The 18,542-nt window shown below is 35.0% G+C and overlaps 1 protein-coding gene across 3 annotated transcripts in view; it reads right to left on the bottom strand.

Annotated features, from left to right (window-relative positions):
* CTNNA3 (catenin alpha 3) overlaps positions 1 to 18,542 on the bottom strand; it is a 1,784,170-nt gene that overhangs the window by 830,168 nt on the left and 935,460 nt on the right. For all 3 annotated transcript variants that reach the window (XM_078434311.2, XM_078434309.2, XM_078434310.2), the window contains one exon: positions 15,157 to 15,309. In XM_078434311.2, the coding sequence (XP_078290437.1) occupies positions 15,157 to 15,309 (153 nt within the window). The remainder of the gene's footprint in view (positions 1 to 15,156; positions 15,310 to 18,542) is intronic.

The following is an 18,542-nucleotide window of genomic DNA, read 5'->3' as shown; positions in this document are numbered from 1 at the left end:
TATATTACATTGATTTGCAGATATTGAACCATCCCTGCAGTACTGTAATCAAATCTACTTGATCATGTTATATGATTCTTTTAATGTATTGTTGAATTTGGCTTGCCAATATTTTGTTGAGGATTTTTGCATCTATGTTCATCAGGGATATTGACTATTTATTTATTTATTTATTTATTTATTTATTCTTGAAGTGTCTTCATCTGGCTTTGGTATTAGGGTAATGCTGGCCTCATTAAAATGGGTTTGGGAGTATTCTGTTTTCCTTCCTTTCCTTTTTTGGAAGAGTTTGAAAAAACTGGTATTAGTTCTTTAAGTGTTTGGTAGAATTCACCAGTGAAGCCATGTGGTCCTGGATTTTTCTTTGTTGGAGTTTTTGGATTACTAATTCAATCTTCTTATTCATCTGTTCAGAACTTCTATTTTTTTCATGACTCCATCTTGGTAGATTATATGTTTCTAGAAATTTATCCATTGCTTCTAGGTTGCCCAATTTGTTGGCATAAGTTGTTCATTGTAGTCTCTTATGATCCTTTGTATGTGTGTGATATGAGCTCTAACATCTCTTCTTTCATTTATAATGTTATTTATTTTAGTTCAAAGTCTTTTTTCTTGGTGAGTCTAGCTAAAGTTTTCTCCAGTTAGTCTATCTTTTTAAAAACTCAGCACTTAGTTTCTTTGATAGTTTCTATTTTTCTGTTTCCTGTTTCATTTATTTCTGCTCTTATCTTGGTTATTTCTTTCCTTCTGCTAACTTTATTTGGACTTTGTTATTATTTTTCTACTTCCTTGAGGTATAAGGTTAGGTAATATTTGAGATCTTTCTTGTTTCCTAATATAAGCAATTATCCCTACAAATTTCCCTCTTAGGACTGCTTTTGCTACAGCCCATAAATTTTGGTATGTTGTGTTTTCATTTTTATCCATCTCAAGTTATGTTTTTATTACTGTTTTGATTTCTTCTCTAACCTTTTGCTGGTCGGGTAGCATGTTGTTTACTCTCTATATATTTGTGAACTTTCCAGTTTTCTTCTTATAATTGATTTCTAGCTTCATACCATGTGGTCAGAAAAATATGTTTGAGATTATTTAAATCTTCTTAAATTTATTAAGACATGTTTTGGACATTTGAAATAGCCTACAAATGTTCCATGTATCTGGCAAAAAAATGTGTGTTCTGCTGCTCTTGGATGGAATGTTCTGTATGTGTATGTTAGACCCATCTAATCTAATGTCAGTTTAGTCTAATGTTTCTTCATTTTTCTGCCCCAATGCTCTATCCATTGAAAATATGGTTTTGAAGTCCCATGCTATTATTTTATTGCTGTCTATTTGTCCCTTCAGATTTATTAATATTTGCTTTATATATTTATAAGCTCCTATGTAATGATAATGTGTTTTTAATTTCAAATTATACTTAGTCATTGCTGACTACAGAAAAGTGATTGACTTTTATATGTAACTTTGCCATAATCAACCTTGTTATAATCATGTATTAATTTTAGGAGATTTCATATTTCCTACTAAGAAAATTATGTTATCTGTGAACAAAAACAGCTTTCTTTCCTCCTTCCTTAGCTGGGACATTTTAGGCCAGTGTTTATTGCAACATTACTCTATTGCCAGATATTGTCATAAAGACTTTACATGAACTACCTCATTGAATTCTCACAAAATCTTTATAGAGATGTAGGCTATCATCTCCATCTTTCTAATGAGAGTTTGGAAGCTCAGAGAGGCTTAATAAATTGCTCAAGTTCACATGGTATTAAAGTCAGGATTTCTTTGTCTGACTCTATGTTCTTTCCTACTACATTAGTCTGTATTGCCTTCTAAAATTCTTATAAGTTTTAGTATTAAAAGCAGGACCAAACTTCTCACCTAAATTAGTCTCCAAATAATACCCACTCATTAGTGGTCAAGTTTTCTGGAAATCTTTTAAGGGTGCCCACAAACACACAATAAAAACCCCATAACCTAAAAAAAGAAGTAGAAAATCTTACAATGAATTAGATTAGTACAAGAAATACACTGAAACTGTTATTATTTATATATTTAGCAATTAAAATTGATGCTGATAACTATAAGACATTACGGGAAAAAAATCGAAGACAGCTTAAATAGTTGGAGAAATATACCATATTCATGAATGAGAGAATTCAATATCATCACAATGTCATTTTGTATATTGATCTAGAGTTTAAATGCAATTTCAATTTTAATGACTACAGTAGTTTTGTAGGTATTGATGGGATCATACAAAAATCTATAAAAAAATGTAAAGCAGCAAAAACAATCTTTCAAAAGAAGAACAATCTGAGAAGACTCAGAACCTCTGATTTCAAGGCTTCCTATAAAGTTACACTTTTAAACAGACCATGGCATTGGTGAAAGGTAGATACAGAGAGCAATAGAACAGAACAGAGAGATGAGAGATGTACTCACAATATAGGTCCACTGATATTTAACAAAAGTAAAAACATGATTCAGTGGAGAAACTATATTCTTTTAAAAAAATGATGCTATAACAATTGGATATCCATATGCAATAAATAAACAAAACAAAAAAATAAGCAAAACTTTACCCCAACTTTGTACCATAGATAAAAATTAACTCAAAATGAAATAAAAATATAAATGTAAAAACTAAACTGTATAAAATTTCTAAGAGAAAATATGAGAGAAAATCTATGTAACCCTGGGTTAGACAAAAGTTCTTTTATAAAACACAAAACACAATCCGTATATGATAATACTGATAAATTTGACTTTATCAAAATATAAAAATTTTTTGCTGAACAAGGTACTATGAAGATTAGAAATCCAAGCTACAGGGGCACCTGAGTGGCTCAGTCAGGTGAGTGTCCAACTTCAGCTCAGGTCATGATCTCACAGTTCATGAGTTCAAGCCGCACATCAAGCTCTGTGCTGACAGCTCAGAGCCTGGAGCCTGCTTCCGATTCTGTGTCTTCCTCTCTCTTTGCCCCTCCCCAGCTTGTGTTCTGTCTCTCTCTCTCTCTCTCTCTCAAAAATAAATAACCATTAAAAAAAAAAAAAGAAAGCCAAGCCACAGATATACAGAAAATATCTGTGAATCATGTATACCACAAAGGACTTTCATTCAAAACATATAAAGAAGTTTTAAATAACACAAAAATAAGTGAACAACTCAATTTAAAAAAAAAAAAAAAAGGCAAAATGTTTGAACAGAAACTTCACCAAAGCAAACATACGGATATAAAAAAAAAATATGAAATGATGCTCTGAGTATCAGGAATGAAAATAAAACTAAATACATCCAAGTTGGAAATAAGGGAAGTTTAATTATATTCTCAGATGACATTATCTTGTATATAGAATATATTAAGGAATACACACACATAGACACAAACACAATTAAACTAACAAATAAATTCAGCAAGATTGCAAGGTGTTAGATCAATATATTAAAAAATTGCACTTTGAGGTGCCTGGCTAGCACAGTCAGTTGAGCATCCAATTCTTGATCTTGTCTCAGGTCATGATCTCACAGATTGTGAGATCAGGTTGTGTGCTGATGGTTCAGAGCCCACTTGAGATTCTGTCTCTCCTCTTTGTCCCTCCCTGTTTATTCTCTCTCTCTCTCTCAAAATAAATAAACTTTAAAAAATTGTACTTCAATACACTGCAAAAAATAACCTAAAAATGAAATTAAGAACAATGCCATTTATAAAAGCATCAAAAATAAAAAAATTTTAGGAAAATAATTAATAAAAGATGCGTGAATTTCTACACTGAACACTACAAAACATTGCTGAAAGAAATTAAAGCAGATCTAAATAAATGGAAATATATCCCATGTTCATGGATTGAAAAACTTAATATTATTAAGATGGTAATATGCCCCAAACTGACCTACAGATTCAGCCCTTCAATCCCTATCAAACTCCCAGATGCGTCTTTTTTTTTTTTTTTTTTCAGAAATGACATACTTATTCTAAAATCATTTGAAAATTCAAGGGACTCATAATAGCCAGAACTAATTTGAAAAAGAATGAAGTTGGAGGACTCACACTTTCTGATTTCAAACTTACCACAAAACTACGGTAACCAAGATGGGGTAGTACTGACATAAGAACAGGCTTAGACTGGGGAGCCTGGGTGACCCAGTCAGTTAAGCCACTGACTCTTGATTTCAGCTCAGGTCATGATCTCATGGCCAATGTTGGGCTCTGTGCTAGCAGCATTGGGCCTGCTAGGGATTGTCTCTCTCCTCTCTCTCTGCCCCTCCCCCCTCAAATAAATAAACATAAAAAAAAAAAGAACAGACATAGATTAATAGAACAGAATTGAGTCTAGAAATAAACCCTCATATTTATAGTCAATTTATTACAGAAACTCAATTGGAAAATATTTTTTTTCAAGAAATGGTGCTGGATCTAATGGATATCCACACGCAAAAGAATGAAATTGGACTCTTGCCTAATATCAGATACAAAAGCTAACGGAAAACTGATCAAAGACCTAAATATAAGAGCTAAAAGTATAAAACCTTTGGAAGAAAACATAGGAGGAAACCTTCATAGCCTTTGATAAAGCAATTGTTTTATAGATATGAAACCAAAATAAAAAATAGATAAAATGCACTTCATCAAAATTTCAAACTTTTGTGCTTCAAAGGATACCATTATGAAACGGCAAAGACAACCTACAGGAAGGGAGGAAATTCTGTAAATCATCTATTTTGTAAGAGACTTGCTTCTAGAATATATAAAGAACTATTACATATTATATCTCAATCATAAAAAGGACAAATGCCCATCTTTTAAAAAATGGGTAAAGTACCTAAATAAATATTTCCTCCAAAAGGGATATGTAAATGAATTAAGCATATAAAATAATGTTCAACATAATTAGCCATAAGGGAAATGCAAATCAAAGCCACAATGAGATACCACTTCACTCTCACTAGGGTGACTATAATCAAAGGCGAACAATAAAAGCATTGGCAAGGATGAGGATAATCCAAACCTTCATACACTGTTGGTGAAGATGTAAATGGTGCAATGTGATGCCACCAGGAAACAGTCAGGTAGTTTCTCAAATGGTTACTATAGGTAACTACAGTTACCATAGAATACAGAAATATCACTGCCAGGTATATATTCAATATAAATAAATACATATACCTACACAAAAACTTGTATTAACATGTTCATCAGAATTATTTATAACAGCTAAAAAGTGGAAATAACTCAGGTGTCCACCAACTTATAAATGGATAAATAAAATGTGGTATATTCATACAACAGAATTGCCCATAAAAGGAATGAAGTACTGATACAAGCTACATATAGATAAACCTTGAATACATCATGCTAAGTTAAAGAAGCCAGTTATAAAAGACATGTTGTATGATTCCATTTATATGTAATGTTCAGAACAGGCAAATATATAGAGGTAGAAATTGTTTAGTTTAGGAAAAATGAAAATGTTTTAAAATTGATTATGATGGAACAAATCGGTGAACATACTAAAAACCATTAAAATGTATGTTTTAGGGGCACCTGTGTATAGACTATTTAGATATTGTGTTGCTAGCAAAAGAAAACTAACACAACCTTAGATATTCTCTTTTGATACAATGAGAAATAATTTGTCTATACCAATAGCTAGAGTGAAGGAGTGAGAGGGGAAGTAAAATGAAAGAAAGATGGGGGAAGGGAAAGATAATCTGTAGCAGTTATTTACTAGGCAGATTCAAAGTGCCAAAGTCAAACCTTCTAAGGATGTTCTGGTTTTCTTTTGGAACTCCATGTATAAAATGTTACAAAAATGTCAGAATGATTTAGAAAAATATAAGCCTTTTTTCACGCTGCCTATACTTCAAACAAAGTCATCAATGGAATGCAGAATAAATTTAATTTTGTTTTTCCATAATGGGAGCATTTCTTTAAAAGCATCAAAGCTATACTTCCATCTTGCAGAAAGTACCAATCCTAATTGTTTTGGGGTTTTTTAATGGGATTTTCTGGATATACAAAGCTATAGCTTTAATTGGGTCTAACATACATTTGAATCATCTTTCGGCAAGATCCTCCTTTCTCTCTCCCTATACCTACCCTAACAGTGTTTGCAAGCAGCAGAGGAGATAAGAGGAAATAGCTGATCACTGTGCTCTTAACTCTTTTCAATTCACCAACTATTTCAAGGTTATCCAATTCAGGAAAGAAAATCAGAAGGAGCCCACTTCCCCAAATCAAGTTCCCTTCCTGCATTTTACCACCTGTGTAATAACTGATGCTTACTAACAAAATATTCTCCAGATATAATCTACATCATTTACAAATATCCATCTTTCTTAAACTTGTTTTTCAAAATGTGATCTTAGAGCAGAGATTGCAAAACTTGTGGTCCTTGGCATTATGTATTGGCACAAATGATGGGATTGTGGGTTTTATTTTATTTTGTTTTAAGCTGAGTTAGCTGTCTATACTTAGAAACCAACAGATTTTTACATTAAATTTTGTATTTCTGAGTTATTTTGAGAAATTGTAATGTCTGACAAAATAGGGCTTGCATTCATACACAGCAATAATTGACCGAAGATAAGCAGAGACCAACCCTTTAGACTAAACTTATACTCTTCATTTCATCAAAGGCTACGTTACTGAGCCCTTTTATTTATTACTTTTTGTCCACTACTGTAAAGCATTTGATTTTTTGCCCCTATGTTAGGAACACCCTGCACACAAGACCGAGAGGGAACTGGTTGATGGTGAGAGGCACCTCTAAATGCATTTTAGGCTAGGAAGAATACTCCTAATAAAACGCTGTGTAGTTTTAACTTCTATTAGGGACTCAATAGGCTTTTGTGGACTGAGGAAGATAAACGGTAACATAGTACTAATTAACAGGCAAAATATATTCTAAGTTCCAAATAGTCAATTTACAAATGGACTACATGTACTTTCTCATCAGAAGATTATGTCTGATCTCACTTAGGTCTCATACCCTGGCCTAATAACTAAGTATTAGTGTTACTAATAACTTAGTGTAACTCACTAAGAGTTGTAAGGAATGAATGCATGCAGAAAGATTTCAGATGCATAAATGTGTGCTTCTGGCTTTCTGCTTCTCTAGCTAGGGAAAGTAGAATAAGATTAGAGCTATTCTTAATGGAGAACATGACATGATGTATAAATTTGTCAAATCACTAAGTGGTACACCAAAAATTAATACAACATTGTGTGTCTACCAAACTCAAAAAAAAAAAAAAAAGATTAGAGATTCTTTGGAAAGAAATAAAATCAACTCTCGAAACTTTTGCAGCTTGATCCACTTAATAGCAGTCTCTGATCTAAAAGCATTCAGAAAGATGTCCCCTCTCTCCATCAAGAAATTAAACACCTATAAAACTTGGGCTCACTTTCCAATTTTAGATTTATTGTGCTAACTTTATTCCTTTAATCTCCAAGTTGATTCCCTACTCTGCCATTTAGCTGTTTGACCTTAGGCAAGTTGCTTATTTTCTCTCAGCTAGGGTTTTATCAGCAAAACAGTAATAAAAGTATTTATCTCAATCATTGTGAGCACGGACATAATGAGGTAAAGAGTATAAGGTGTTTTGCATGATGCTAGCTAGCACAGATTACTGAGTGTTTTATTTATTTTACTTTATTTTCTTCCCTGTTTTGCTCTTCTCTTTATTATCAGAAAAAAAAAAAGGGTTTTTTTTGTCCCGTAAAAGCAATAAAATAGCCATTCTGCCAATACTTCTGATTAACCAGCCTCTTCCATCCACAAAAGACAAAAATGGAACCAAATGCAGGCTCTTGTATAGATGAGCTCTATAGAGCACATTGGAGGAACTCACTGTATTTATTTTTAATTGAGTGGAATTATGAATTGATCAAAAGAAACAGATCAGTCCCAACTTATATAATCAGACTGGTGATTAAAACAAAGTTTGGCTTCTAGGCCTGGAATTATTCATCGGTAATTATTAGTTAGCATGTTTGCTTGTTAAGTGTTGGCCAAATACTATCCCTCATCAACTGTCTCTACCTCACTTCATGCTTCAGCCAGCTTAGTGATCTAGAATTCATTTCTATTGCATTCCTGGAACACATGAATGAGCATTGTGCCTTTAGTCATGCTATTATCTCCACTTAGAGTTCTAGTTTTTCAAACCCAGCTCCTGCCTAGTCATCAAGTTTTGATGTAAATATTGCTTATATTGCTTACTTCATACTAAATTCCCAAACTACTCTAATCCCATATAGTTTTATCCCTCCTCTTACTTCCAAAACACTAATATCTCACTCAAAAATATCTCCACCTGACTATGGAAAGGCTCTGACTTTTCTATAATTGTATCCCCAGTTCCCTGAATTCCAAACACCATGAATGGAAAATTTATAAAGAAATCTCTCCAACATGGAAAGGTCACTCACTGTGCATTCACATTAGGCTTTTTAAAATTTTTAATTATTATTATTATTATTATTTATTCTGAGACAGAGAGAGAGCAAGCGGGGGAGGGGCAGAGAGAGAGAGGAAGGGAGAGAATCCCCAGCATGCTCTGCACCCTCAGCTCAGACCCCAAGGTGGGGCTCGTGAACCATGAGATCATGACCTGGGCCAAAATCAACAGTTGGATGCTCAACCGACTGAGCCACCCTGGTGCCCCTCAAGTTAGGCTTTTAAGGATCATGTTCATCATGACTTTTAGCTGGAAGGATTAAGATGCTAAACAGTTTTTAATCCAGGGAGTGGGCAGTCACACCTGTCCTCTATATAACCAAAAGCATTCCTGACTTAGCTATAATATCCCTTCCCCATCAGAAAAGGAGAGCTGCCAAGATGCTCACTGAGAACAGTTGTTGGTTTGTGTACAGTATAAGTATGGGTTTGTTCTTTTTCTTTTTCTTCTTTTTTCTTTTTTAGGGGAATGAGGAAGAATGGGATGGGACTCTAAAAGCTCTATTTATTTATAACTGAGCATATCCTTATTTGATAACAGATGATCAGTTAAAGCAATGTGTGACACTTGAACAGGATTCTGTCAAAAAGCAAAGATATAAGTAGAGCTAGGAGCAATGAGCACTTCTTGCAAACAGCAAGAGTCCCCTCTCCAGCCTTCTCTCTTGGCACTGGGGCTTTGCTAAATCCGGCTCGCCATTTTGTGAGTGGGAACAATCAGCTTTGTAGGTTGGAGGGAAGTATTATAATTAAATGTCCACCCACTTTTTCCTTTTTGATGAAAGGCTCCTATGAAACTTACTAAAATAAGGTGCATCAAGACAGATGAATTTTTGATGAATAAGTCAAAGCACTGACGAAGCTGGCTTTGCACACAGAGAAACTTAATTTGCAGAAAATTTTCAGGCCTAGATCATTAACACTGTCATATTTAATGAGAATTAATATGATAAAACCCATGGGATAAACTGGAGATTTTACCTTTTTAGTTGATAGCAACTATGTAGTGTTCAGCATGAACTGATTGCTGAGAACACGTTGTAATATGGTTCAAAAATAATAGTGGAGTTTTTTGAATGTAATTTTAAAGAAATATTAAATAACAGCCATTATAATAAGCAATACATGTATTGAATGCAATGGCATTCTTCTGAATAACAGTTATATTACTGCATTAAAGTTACAAACTGTATCTCTGAAGTGGGCAGAGTTCTTTAAAAATGTTATCTAATGGTGACAAATTCCCTCGGAGAGAGATCTGGAATAGGGTTTATAGTGTTTGCTTTTGATGGCAAAGGTATTTGCTAATATCATTGTGAAGAATTATTTTAAAGTATTCATGTTCACTAAAGCAGGAAGGCACTCTACTAAAAAATTGGGCTCAGACATATGTTCCAAGTCCAGTTACTGGAATCCCCGAAGATAACTTTTTAGAGAGAAAGAAAATTGAGCTAGTGTTATCATTGTGTTCCTTCATTCAATACCGATTTATTGAGTACTAGCTGCATAGACTTGGCTAACAGAATAGGCTCATAGTGATGACAGGTAAAATTCTTACTCTCTAGAATCTAAATATTGTAATTTTTAAGATAAAATTAATAGTTTAAACTTTACTTTTAATAGGCATTATTGGTAGAATTCACTAGAGTTAATGGTGCCCTAATTTACCATCAGTGTAAGATCAAAATAATGGGGAGTATAATTCAATGAGCACATTTGTCATTAGATGCTAATCACTTTGTAAAGATGAGTTTTAAAATTCCAACCTTTTCCTTCTTTCAAGATTTTATTTAAATTCTAGTTAATATATAGTGTAGAATTAGTTTCATGGGTAGAATTTAGTGATTCATCAATTGCATATAACACCCGGGGCTCATTACAACAAGTGTCCTCCTTAATGCCCATCACTCATTTACCCCATGCACCCCAATCACCCCTCCAGCAATCCTAAGTTTGTTCCCTATACTTATTAGTTTCTTATGGTTTTCCCTCCCTCTCTCTTTTTATCTTATTATGCAAACTTTCTGACTCCTTCTTCTCATTCCCACTGTGGCTGGGTGGATCCCAAGTTACACAGAGTAACTGGGATGTTCAAAGTAGGATAAGCTTTGCATAATAGTTACTCAGTTCAACATAGTGAAACAAAATTAGCCTCAAGAATCTAGGTTCTCCAGTTATTGACACTACCTAGGGTTTTATAACCATCACTTCACCCATGATCATTTTATACCAAACTGCATGATAATACAATAGGAGACCTCAGATATGACCCCACTAGACGATGGGAATATTCAGGCCCAATTTATTGGCTACTCTGTTCCTCATCTCTATTTATTTTCCCCAAACCCCATATCCTTTTGTTTGCCTAATTATTATCCATAGAATTTCTTTTTTTTTTTAATTTTTTTTCAACGTTTATTTATTTTTGAGACAGAGAGAGACAGAGCATGAACAGGGGAGGGGCAGGGAGAGAGGGAGACACAGAATCTGAAACAGGCTGCAGGCTCTGAGCAGTCAGCACAGAGCCCGACGCGGGGCTCGAACTCACGGACCGTGAGATCATGACCTGAGCTGAAGTCGGACGCTTAACCGACCAAGCCACCCAGGCACCCCAAGAATTTCTTAATGCTTTTTTTGTTTGTTTGTTTCTTTGTGTTCCCATAGTTTTTACTCTCTTTTTGGTAAAAGTTGCAACTTTAACCATTTTCCAGAGTATTCCTTTAATAGCATGAAATTTTTCTTCAAAGATCTGATAGGAATTCTTTAAAAATGGACTTTTCTTTCCATTTAAGTCTTACTTTAACAAGTTCACTGATTTTAGATTTCTCTGACAAACACAGTTGAGGTATCAAAACCCAGACATGTTGAAAATAGCTTTTCCTTGAGGTCATTTAGAATCTAAGACTTTCTGTCCTACTCTGTCAAATTACGCAGTTTGGGAATAAGATTGGTATAAGTGGTCTGGGTGGACAGGTGGTAGTGAAAACAAAGGTGGATTGGTAAACAATCTAGACAAAGTAAACTCACAGTGTCTTCTGAAACTGATGTATTTACGTTCTCCTATTTCCCCAGACTCTGTCACAGACACTTCTGGCGGAATGTTTGTAGTAAATTAATGATGATTTTCTCTATTGCCTTTGTTAGACAGCTCCTTCCAAAAAGAAATTTTCCTGGGAGATAAATGCAGTGTGTTTTATTTGTTTGTTTCTTTGTTTGTTTTGCTTTTTTTTTGAGAGAGAGAGAGAGAGAGAGGGAGAGAGCAAGCAGGGAAGGGGCACAGAGAGAAGGGAGACAGAGAATCCAAAGTAGGCTCCACACTGTCAGCACAGAGCCCAATGTGGGGCTCAAACCCATGAACCATGAAATCATGACTGGAGCTGAAGTCAGACACTCAACTGACTGAGCCACCCAGGTGCCCATGTTTTGTTAAACAACGTAGTGGATAAGCAGTATACTTAAAAACAATTTTCCTCCAGTCTCTATCTCTTAGAAAATTAGAAGTCTCCCAATTGTAAAAAAATATTTGTTATATCATAAAATTTTAAAAGCTGGCAGTGACCTTAGATATTATCTTGTTTACCTTCACTTTATATCAAACAAATGAAATTCTGAGAAGTATAGTAGATCAAAGGTAGCTGTAAACACTTTGCTAGTCTGTCCGTTGAAAGGTGAAGTTTCATGCCTCCCTGCCTCCCTTCAGATTTGGGCAGGCTTTATGATTGCTTGACTAATAATATACAGTGGAAATGGTATTCTGCCAATTTCAGGCCCAAGTCTTAAGAGGATGTAAGCTTATACTTCCTGTTTCTAACTTGCTTTTGCGACTTCTCATCTCAGAACCAGCAATAATTTTGCAAGAAGCTAAAGCCACATAGAAAGGCCATGTATTGGTGCCCCAGTGAAGAGCCACAGCTAAGCTCCCAGCTGACAGTTATCATTCACTTCCTCCAGTCATGTAACTGTGCCATTTTCTATATCTAGCCCAGTCAAACCTCTCGAGGGTTCCATCCCTAGCCATTATTTAACAGTAATTACATGAGAAAACCTAAGTGAGAGTTGCCCATCTGCCCAGTCAACCCATAATGAAAGAATAATAAATGGTTGTTGTAAGCCACTAAGTTTGAAGATGGACTGTTACATGGTATAATCTAACTGGAACTGAAAACGCCTTAGATGAGTTTCTCAGTAATACCAGAGGGAGAACTACGAGAGTGCAAAGCTAGCATAATCGCATCATACATGTGAAGGAGACATTCAAAGTTAGATAAGACTCATTCTCAGTCCCCCAGTAGCTCAAAATTATAAAATCTTTCTATTCTTTCAATGATCACATGAAATACAGAATTTTCAAGAACGTTGGATATTTAAAACACATTCTCAGGGTTCTGTCTACATAATAATAAGCCATTATTCTCAATACATTAAGGTAGCATTTTTTAAAGTTTATTTATTTATTTTGAGAGAGATAGAGCATGAGCAGGGGGAGGGGCAGAGAGAGAGAGGGAGAGAGAAAATCCCAAGCAGGCTCTGCACTATAGAATACGTGGCCTGAGCTGAAACAGTCAGACACTTAACTGACCAAGCCACCCAGGCGCCCCTAAGATAGCATTTTCAAGTGTTCCTTCAAGGCACTGCCTTAGTAATAAGTGTCATGGAAGAAGAACTCCTCAGGTAAACTGATTTGGGGAAAATTCTGACTTAATTGAAAAATCTATGGATTTTTCAGAACTGTAAAATCTCCAAGAGGAGAAATAGATACAACTATTTCTCCAAAATTGTGTAATTAAAGGGCCCTTCTTTGTTGAGCACCTTATGAGATTTATGTTTCATAGACTAAGCAACTAAGAAACATATTTCTAAACTAATAAATAGGAATAGGGATGCAACTTTATTAGCAGACACCAATTTTACTTTTAGAATATGTCACCGACAAGTTGTTTTCATAATTTGATGTACCCTCAGCTTAGAGAACACATTTTTAGAAAAAAATGTTTATGATTATCAGGGGCTATACTTAGTTAGGTGCCTTTAATGACCTGCTCCTTCTGCTTTGCCTCTTACTTTTAACATTTCTCTGTGGGAAGAGTGCATACATATTTGAGGAAGACTACAAGAAGGAATAAATAAAGCTAGAACTATATAAATAATTGAATGAATTAGTTAAAAATTGTAAGCCTGGAAATCAGCTCCATCTCCAATTGGACTGGTTTGGGTTTGTAGCTTTATTTCTATATAAGGCCAAGGTAACAGATATCCTGTCATGCAGAGTTGTTGGGAAGTTCAAAGTCAATTTCAAAGTTGGAGGTAGGTCAGTTTCAGGGCTGACAAGATCGTAGTAATTAGCTATTTATCAACTCCTTTCATTTTTTAGATATGAAGACTAGGAAGCAGAAAGTTTGCAGTGAAAATGCTAGTTACATTGGAAACTTCCTTCCCAGGGATCCACATTTAAGACGTTGGGAAAATCCTCTCTGTTAATAGATGTTATATCAAATGCTATGATTCTAATTCAGGTTCTGTCTATTTCTTTTTTTTTTATTTTTTTTATTTTTTTTTAATTTTTTTTTTCAACGTTTTTTATTTATTTTTGGGACAGAGAGAGACAGAGCATGAACGGGGGAGGGGCAGAGAGAGAGGGAGACACAGAATCGGAAACAGGCTCCAGGCTCCGAGCCATCAGCCCAGAGCCTGACGTGGGGCTCGAACTCACGGACCGCGAGATCGTGACCTGGCTGAAGTCGGACGCTTAACCGACTGCGCCACCCAGGCGCCCCTAGGTTCTGTCTATTTCTAACTCACAAGGTTACCAAGCAACTTGAGCCCCTAAACATATTTCACCACAAAGTTCATGGCCAGTAAGTATGTGAAGGTGTGGCAGTCAGAAGATTTAATAATCAGTACGGCATGGCACTGACACTGAGAACAGACACTAGCCATAAACAACTGGTACAGTCATACTGATGGATGTTAGCAGTGTATCAGCTCTGGTAAACGAATCTGGTCAGGCAGATTTTCCCTTCTTCCATGGGTTCCTGGCTTTGTGAGAACTGTCACATTATTGGTTTTAGAAATCCTTCCATTGACACTCATTCTACTATGGCTGCATTACTGATCCTCATAATATAATAGGTTTCTTCTCTGTTTCCTAGGAATTGTCTAGCACTTTATGGCTCTTTCAGCAATATAACACCTTGCCCCCAAATCATGTGGCGTTTTCATGCTTCCAGTTTCCAAGCTGAAGAAAATGATAGTTTTATCATCTCTTGCCTCTATTGGGACATGGACCAATCTACTATCCTCACTTATTTATTCTGGATTTTTCTACACCTGCAATCTTACATTCTTTTTCTTCATAGTTGAATATGATTTGAAAATCTGGAAGAGTAATACAACCACAAAAAGATGGTAGAGAAACAATAAAATGGCATGAGGTAGAGTATTTGATACTTTTATGTTAGAATATGAAGAAAATATTTGTAAAGATAAAACAAAATATCTGCATTTAACCATTGTGTGTGTGTGTGTATGTGTGTAGCTCTGAAAAAAATATGCATTAAAAAAAAACAATTTAAACTTTGCTTCTTTTGCAGTAAGTTGTCAAAAGATTTTTATCTGAGTACAAGTCAATTGTAAATGGGGAATGAGAGCCTCATTCTCCTGGATTTAGGGCAATTACAGTTCTAGTATGCTTACCTCTATAAGCCTGCTGGTGTGCTCACGAAATATCGAAGCATATTCTTTTATTTCCTTTTCCCGGCCATTCTTGGCAGCTTCAATGAGAACCAAAAGTGGGACTGTTGTATCCAAAAAGGAGTCTGACACATGATCTATAATAGCCTTACGGAGCTGAGGAGAAATAAAAAATTCATTTTTTTTTTCAGGAAATGGTTCATGTTATTTCCTATTTTTATAATCCTAGTAGTTACAAAATTCATCTTATGTATTTTCACACAATCTCTAAATAATAATACTTAAGACTGTGTATGAATGTCACTTACAAAGTTAAAACAAACTGGGGCACCTGGGTGGCTCGGGTGGTTAAGCGTCCGACTTCAGCTCAGGTCATGATCTCACAGTTCATGAGTTCAAGCCCCATGTCAGGCTCCATGCTGACAGCTCAAAGCCTGGAACCTGCTTCCAATTCTATGTCTCCCTCTTTCTCTGCTCCTCCCCTGCTCACTCTGTCTCTCCCTCAAAAATAAACACTTTTTTTAAAAATTTAAAAAAAAAACAAAGTTAAAACAAACAAAATATCCAAGAAAAAAAGTCATTGAGGAATAGCTCGCTTATTCTCAAAATTGGCCTTTATTCTTAAATTATACTTAGCCCAGAGGTCAGATTATAAGTAATAATACTCCATTTTCCATCAAAAAATACCACACTATTGTAATGTTTATGCATGTGTACAAACAACACTGTACATCATGTATTTTCATAATTACAAAATTATGAAATGTTTTCTACTTTGTTGGAGGAACTGATGATAAATTTTGATTAGCTAAATTGTAGTCTTCATGGTAATTAAACCAAGTTAGATCACCGATTATGCCAGTTTATAACAGATTAATAGAGCAAGGAGAATAATAAATGAGTTTGATGTCCAATTTTCTTCATCTGCATTAATTGTTCTTGCCCTTACACCTTAAATTATTAAACAAGTATAACATTCTGCTACAATTAGTTCTTTTAAATTAGATTATGTGGAAGCTCATAAATGACAATCAGGCAATTACCCTATTCAGCAGATATTTTCTGAAATTTAAAACTGCATTGGAAAATTAATGCATTGTATTTGTATAATATATTGAGCCCTAAAGGATCACAATATCTTGAAATGTTTCATCAACAGTGTCAATGACTATGAATAGCTCCCCAATTTTTTTAGTCAACCTCCTCACTGAATTTAATTTCTTCTATACAATATCATATGGGAAATTTATAATGTATACTTTAGGGTACTCTTTAAAACCAAAAGATAGTTACCCTAGTTTTGGAATACAGGAGAATATTAAATAATGTGGCTGCCTGAAAAAAACCCACTATATTCTTGTAATATTTATAGTATAATAAATCCATAATAATTACAGATTTCCAGGAGAAAAAATATCTCTGCCTACATGCAGGCAGAAGAACTGTGAAATTTTCTGGTTTCTAACAATTTCACAAAGGCTGTGGGAAGATCCCCCAGGAAAGAATCTACTTAGCATGCAGAAAGGCAAATCACTAATGGCAACTGATTAATATCATCTGAGCACTTACTAGGACAGGGTACAGAGTGGTAAGGACTTACAAGGCAAGGGGAAGACCTTGAGTGAATGAACAATGTGTTTGATGTCCATCAAAAGTGGACCAGAGAAGTCAGGCAAAGAATCGTAAGTTAGGACTTGAGCTGGGAGCTAGTTATGTTAGTTCCAGATACATAAAAGTAGAAGGAATCTCAGAGGGGGAAGAGTTTTCAATGACCATCCCTCCCCTTTATCCTCTTTTTCTTTCATTTGTAACCAGCATATATAGAAGGAGGGCTAAGAGGAGATCTGCACTAAAGCTATGCAAATAACAGCCAACATACATACGGGAGGTTTTTCAAGCCAAGGAGGTAGACAGGATCACACAGAAGGAGATGCACAGTGAGGAGATGTCCAAGAATTAAAACTTAGGAAATACTACCATAAGTGGAAATCATGCAGATGGAAGAGTAGGATCTAAAAAGAGACTGAGATGATGGCCAAAAAACAAAGAGAGCAAATGACCAACAACTAAAAGAGAAATATTCTAATAAATCTGTGTCAATGCTTTCCAAATTAACTTATCCTACTAGATGCAATTATAATACCCACATTATGAACTTGTTGAATCTTTTCTCTGCATTTGATCTTTTCTTTGTATTTGGATCCATTAAACTCAATAATTGTTTCTCAACATTATCTCTTTACCTTTCTACTACAGCAAGATCTTATGAAATACATCAAGATGAAAATACATGGTCCCTTAGTGGGGGAGTGAGAGTCATCAAATGTTACAGTAAGGGAAAATAAGGAAACTGACAGGGAAGAAATTTCAAAAAAAAGATGAGTTTCAGAGTTTAATTTTAAAGATAAGTTAAATAAAAAGAAATCAGATTTGTCTGATGGATTTGACCACTAAGAGGTCATTGATAAACTTAGTGAGACCAGTTTGAGTGGAAAGTGAAACCAGGAGTCATATTGTGATGGTTTGGAGAATGAATGGGAGATGAGACTTTGATGTATGTTCCCATATACAACTATATCCAGAGAGTTAGACTGTCTTCTTGTGCTTCTAAAAAATATATTTTGTTTTATCACCATACAAAAATCTAGAGAATAGCCATTGTCCCACATTGTGCCAATTTTTATAAATTTATGAATAATTTTAACAGTCTTCTAGTACCTGGATACATTTGTTATGGTCTGTCCATTTCCCCTCTGTAGTGCTACCATTTGTCTTCCCTTCATTTTAATGGTATTTACTCCCATGGCTTTTTTCCCCCCCAAGGTGTTCTACTATGTTTTCCCTGCTATTCATTCAATCCTTCATTCCATACATAAGTGCTGAAACAGGCTTGAGGTATAGCTGATTTACTATTATTAAGGAATAAATACAGATATTCTTTGGCTAAATTATTATTAGTTTTTTAACTAAACTATGTTAGGAACACATTTGTTGCTTTATTCTAAGGCATGTTGCTAAATCCAAAACACAGTAAATGTAAAAGGTACACCATGGAGGTGTGGTATTATGTTCAGGAGGACAAGACAGAAGGACTGGGAAATGAGCTTACAAATAAGTTCTGTGCCAATGCTTTCAAAATTCTGTCGGAGTTAAGATTCTGTTAGTGACAGTAGTCTTCAAAGAGCATATCCTCTCCTCTTTCCTTGCCTGTTCTCTTACACTTCATGTTCTCTTACACTTGCTTCTTGGAATTGCCTCCTAAGTAAACTACGTGAACTAAGGTTCTGTTCTCAGGATCTGCTTTCAGGGGAATCTGACATAAAACAGACACAGTTATCTGGCGGTAATGTTGTTTGGTCATATGCCAAGTAATAGACGGATGTCTTACA

This window comes from Panthera onca, chromosome D2 (genome assembly GCF_046562875.1).
Source record: "Panthera onca isolate mPanOnc1 chromosome D2, mPanOnc1 haplotype 2, whole genome shotgun sequence".
In the NCBI taxonomy this organism is placed as follows: Eukaryota; Metazoa; Chordata; class Mammalia; order Carnivora; family Felidae; genus Panthera; species Panthera onca.
The sequence above is the reverse complement of the archived record's forward strand: the minus strand, read 5'-3'. Positions and strand labels throughout refer to the sequence as shown.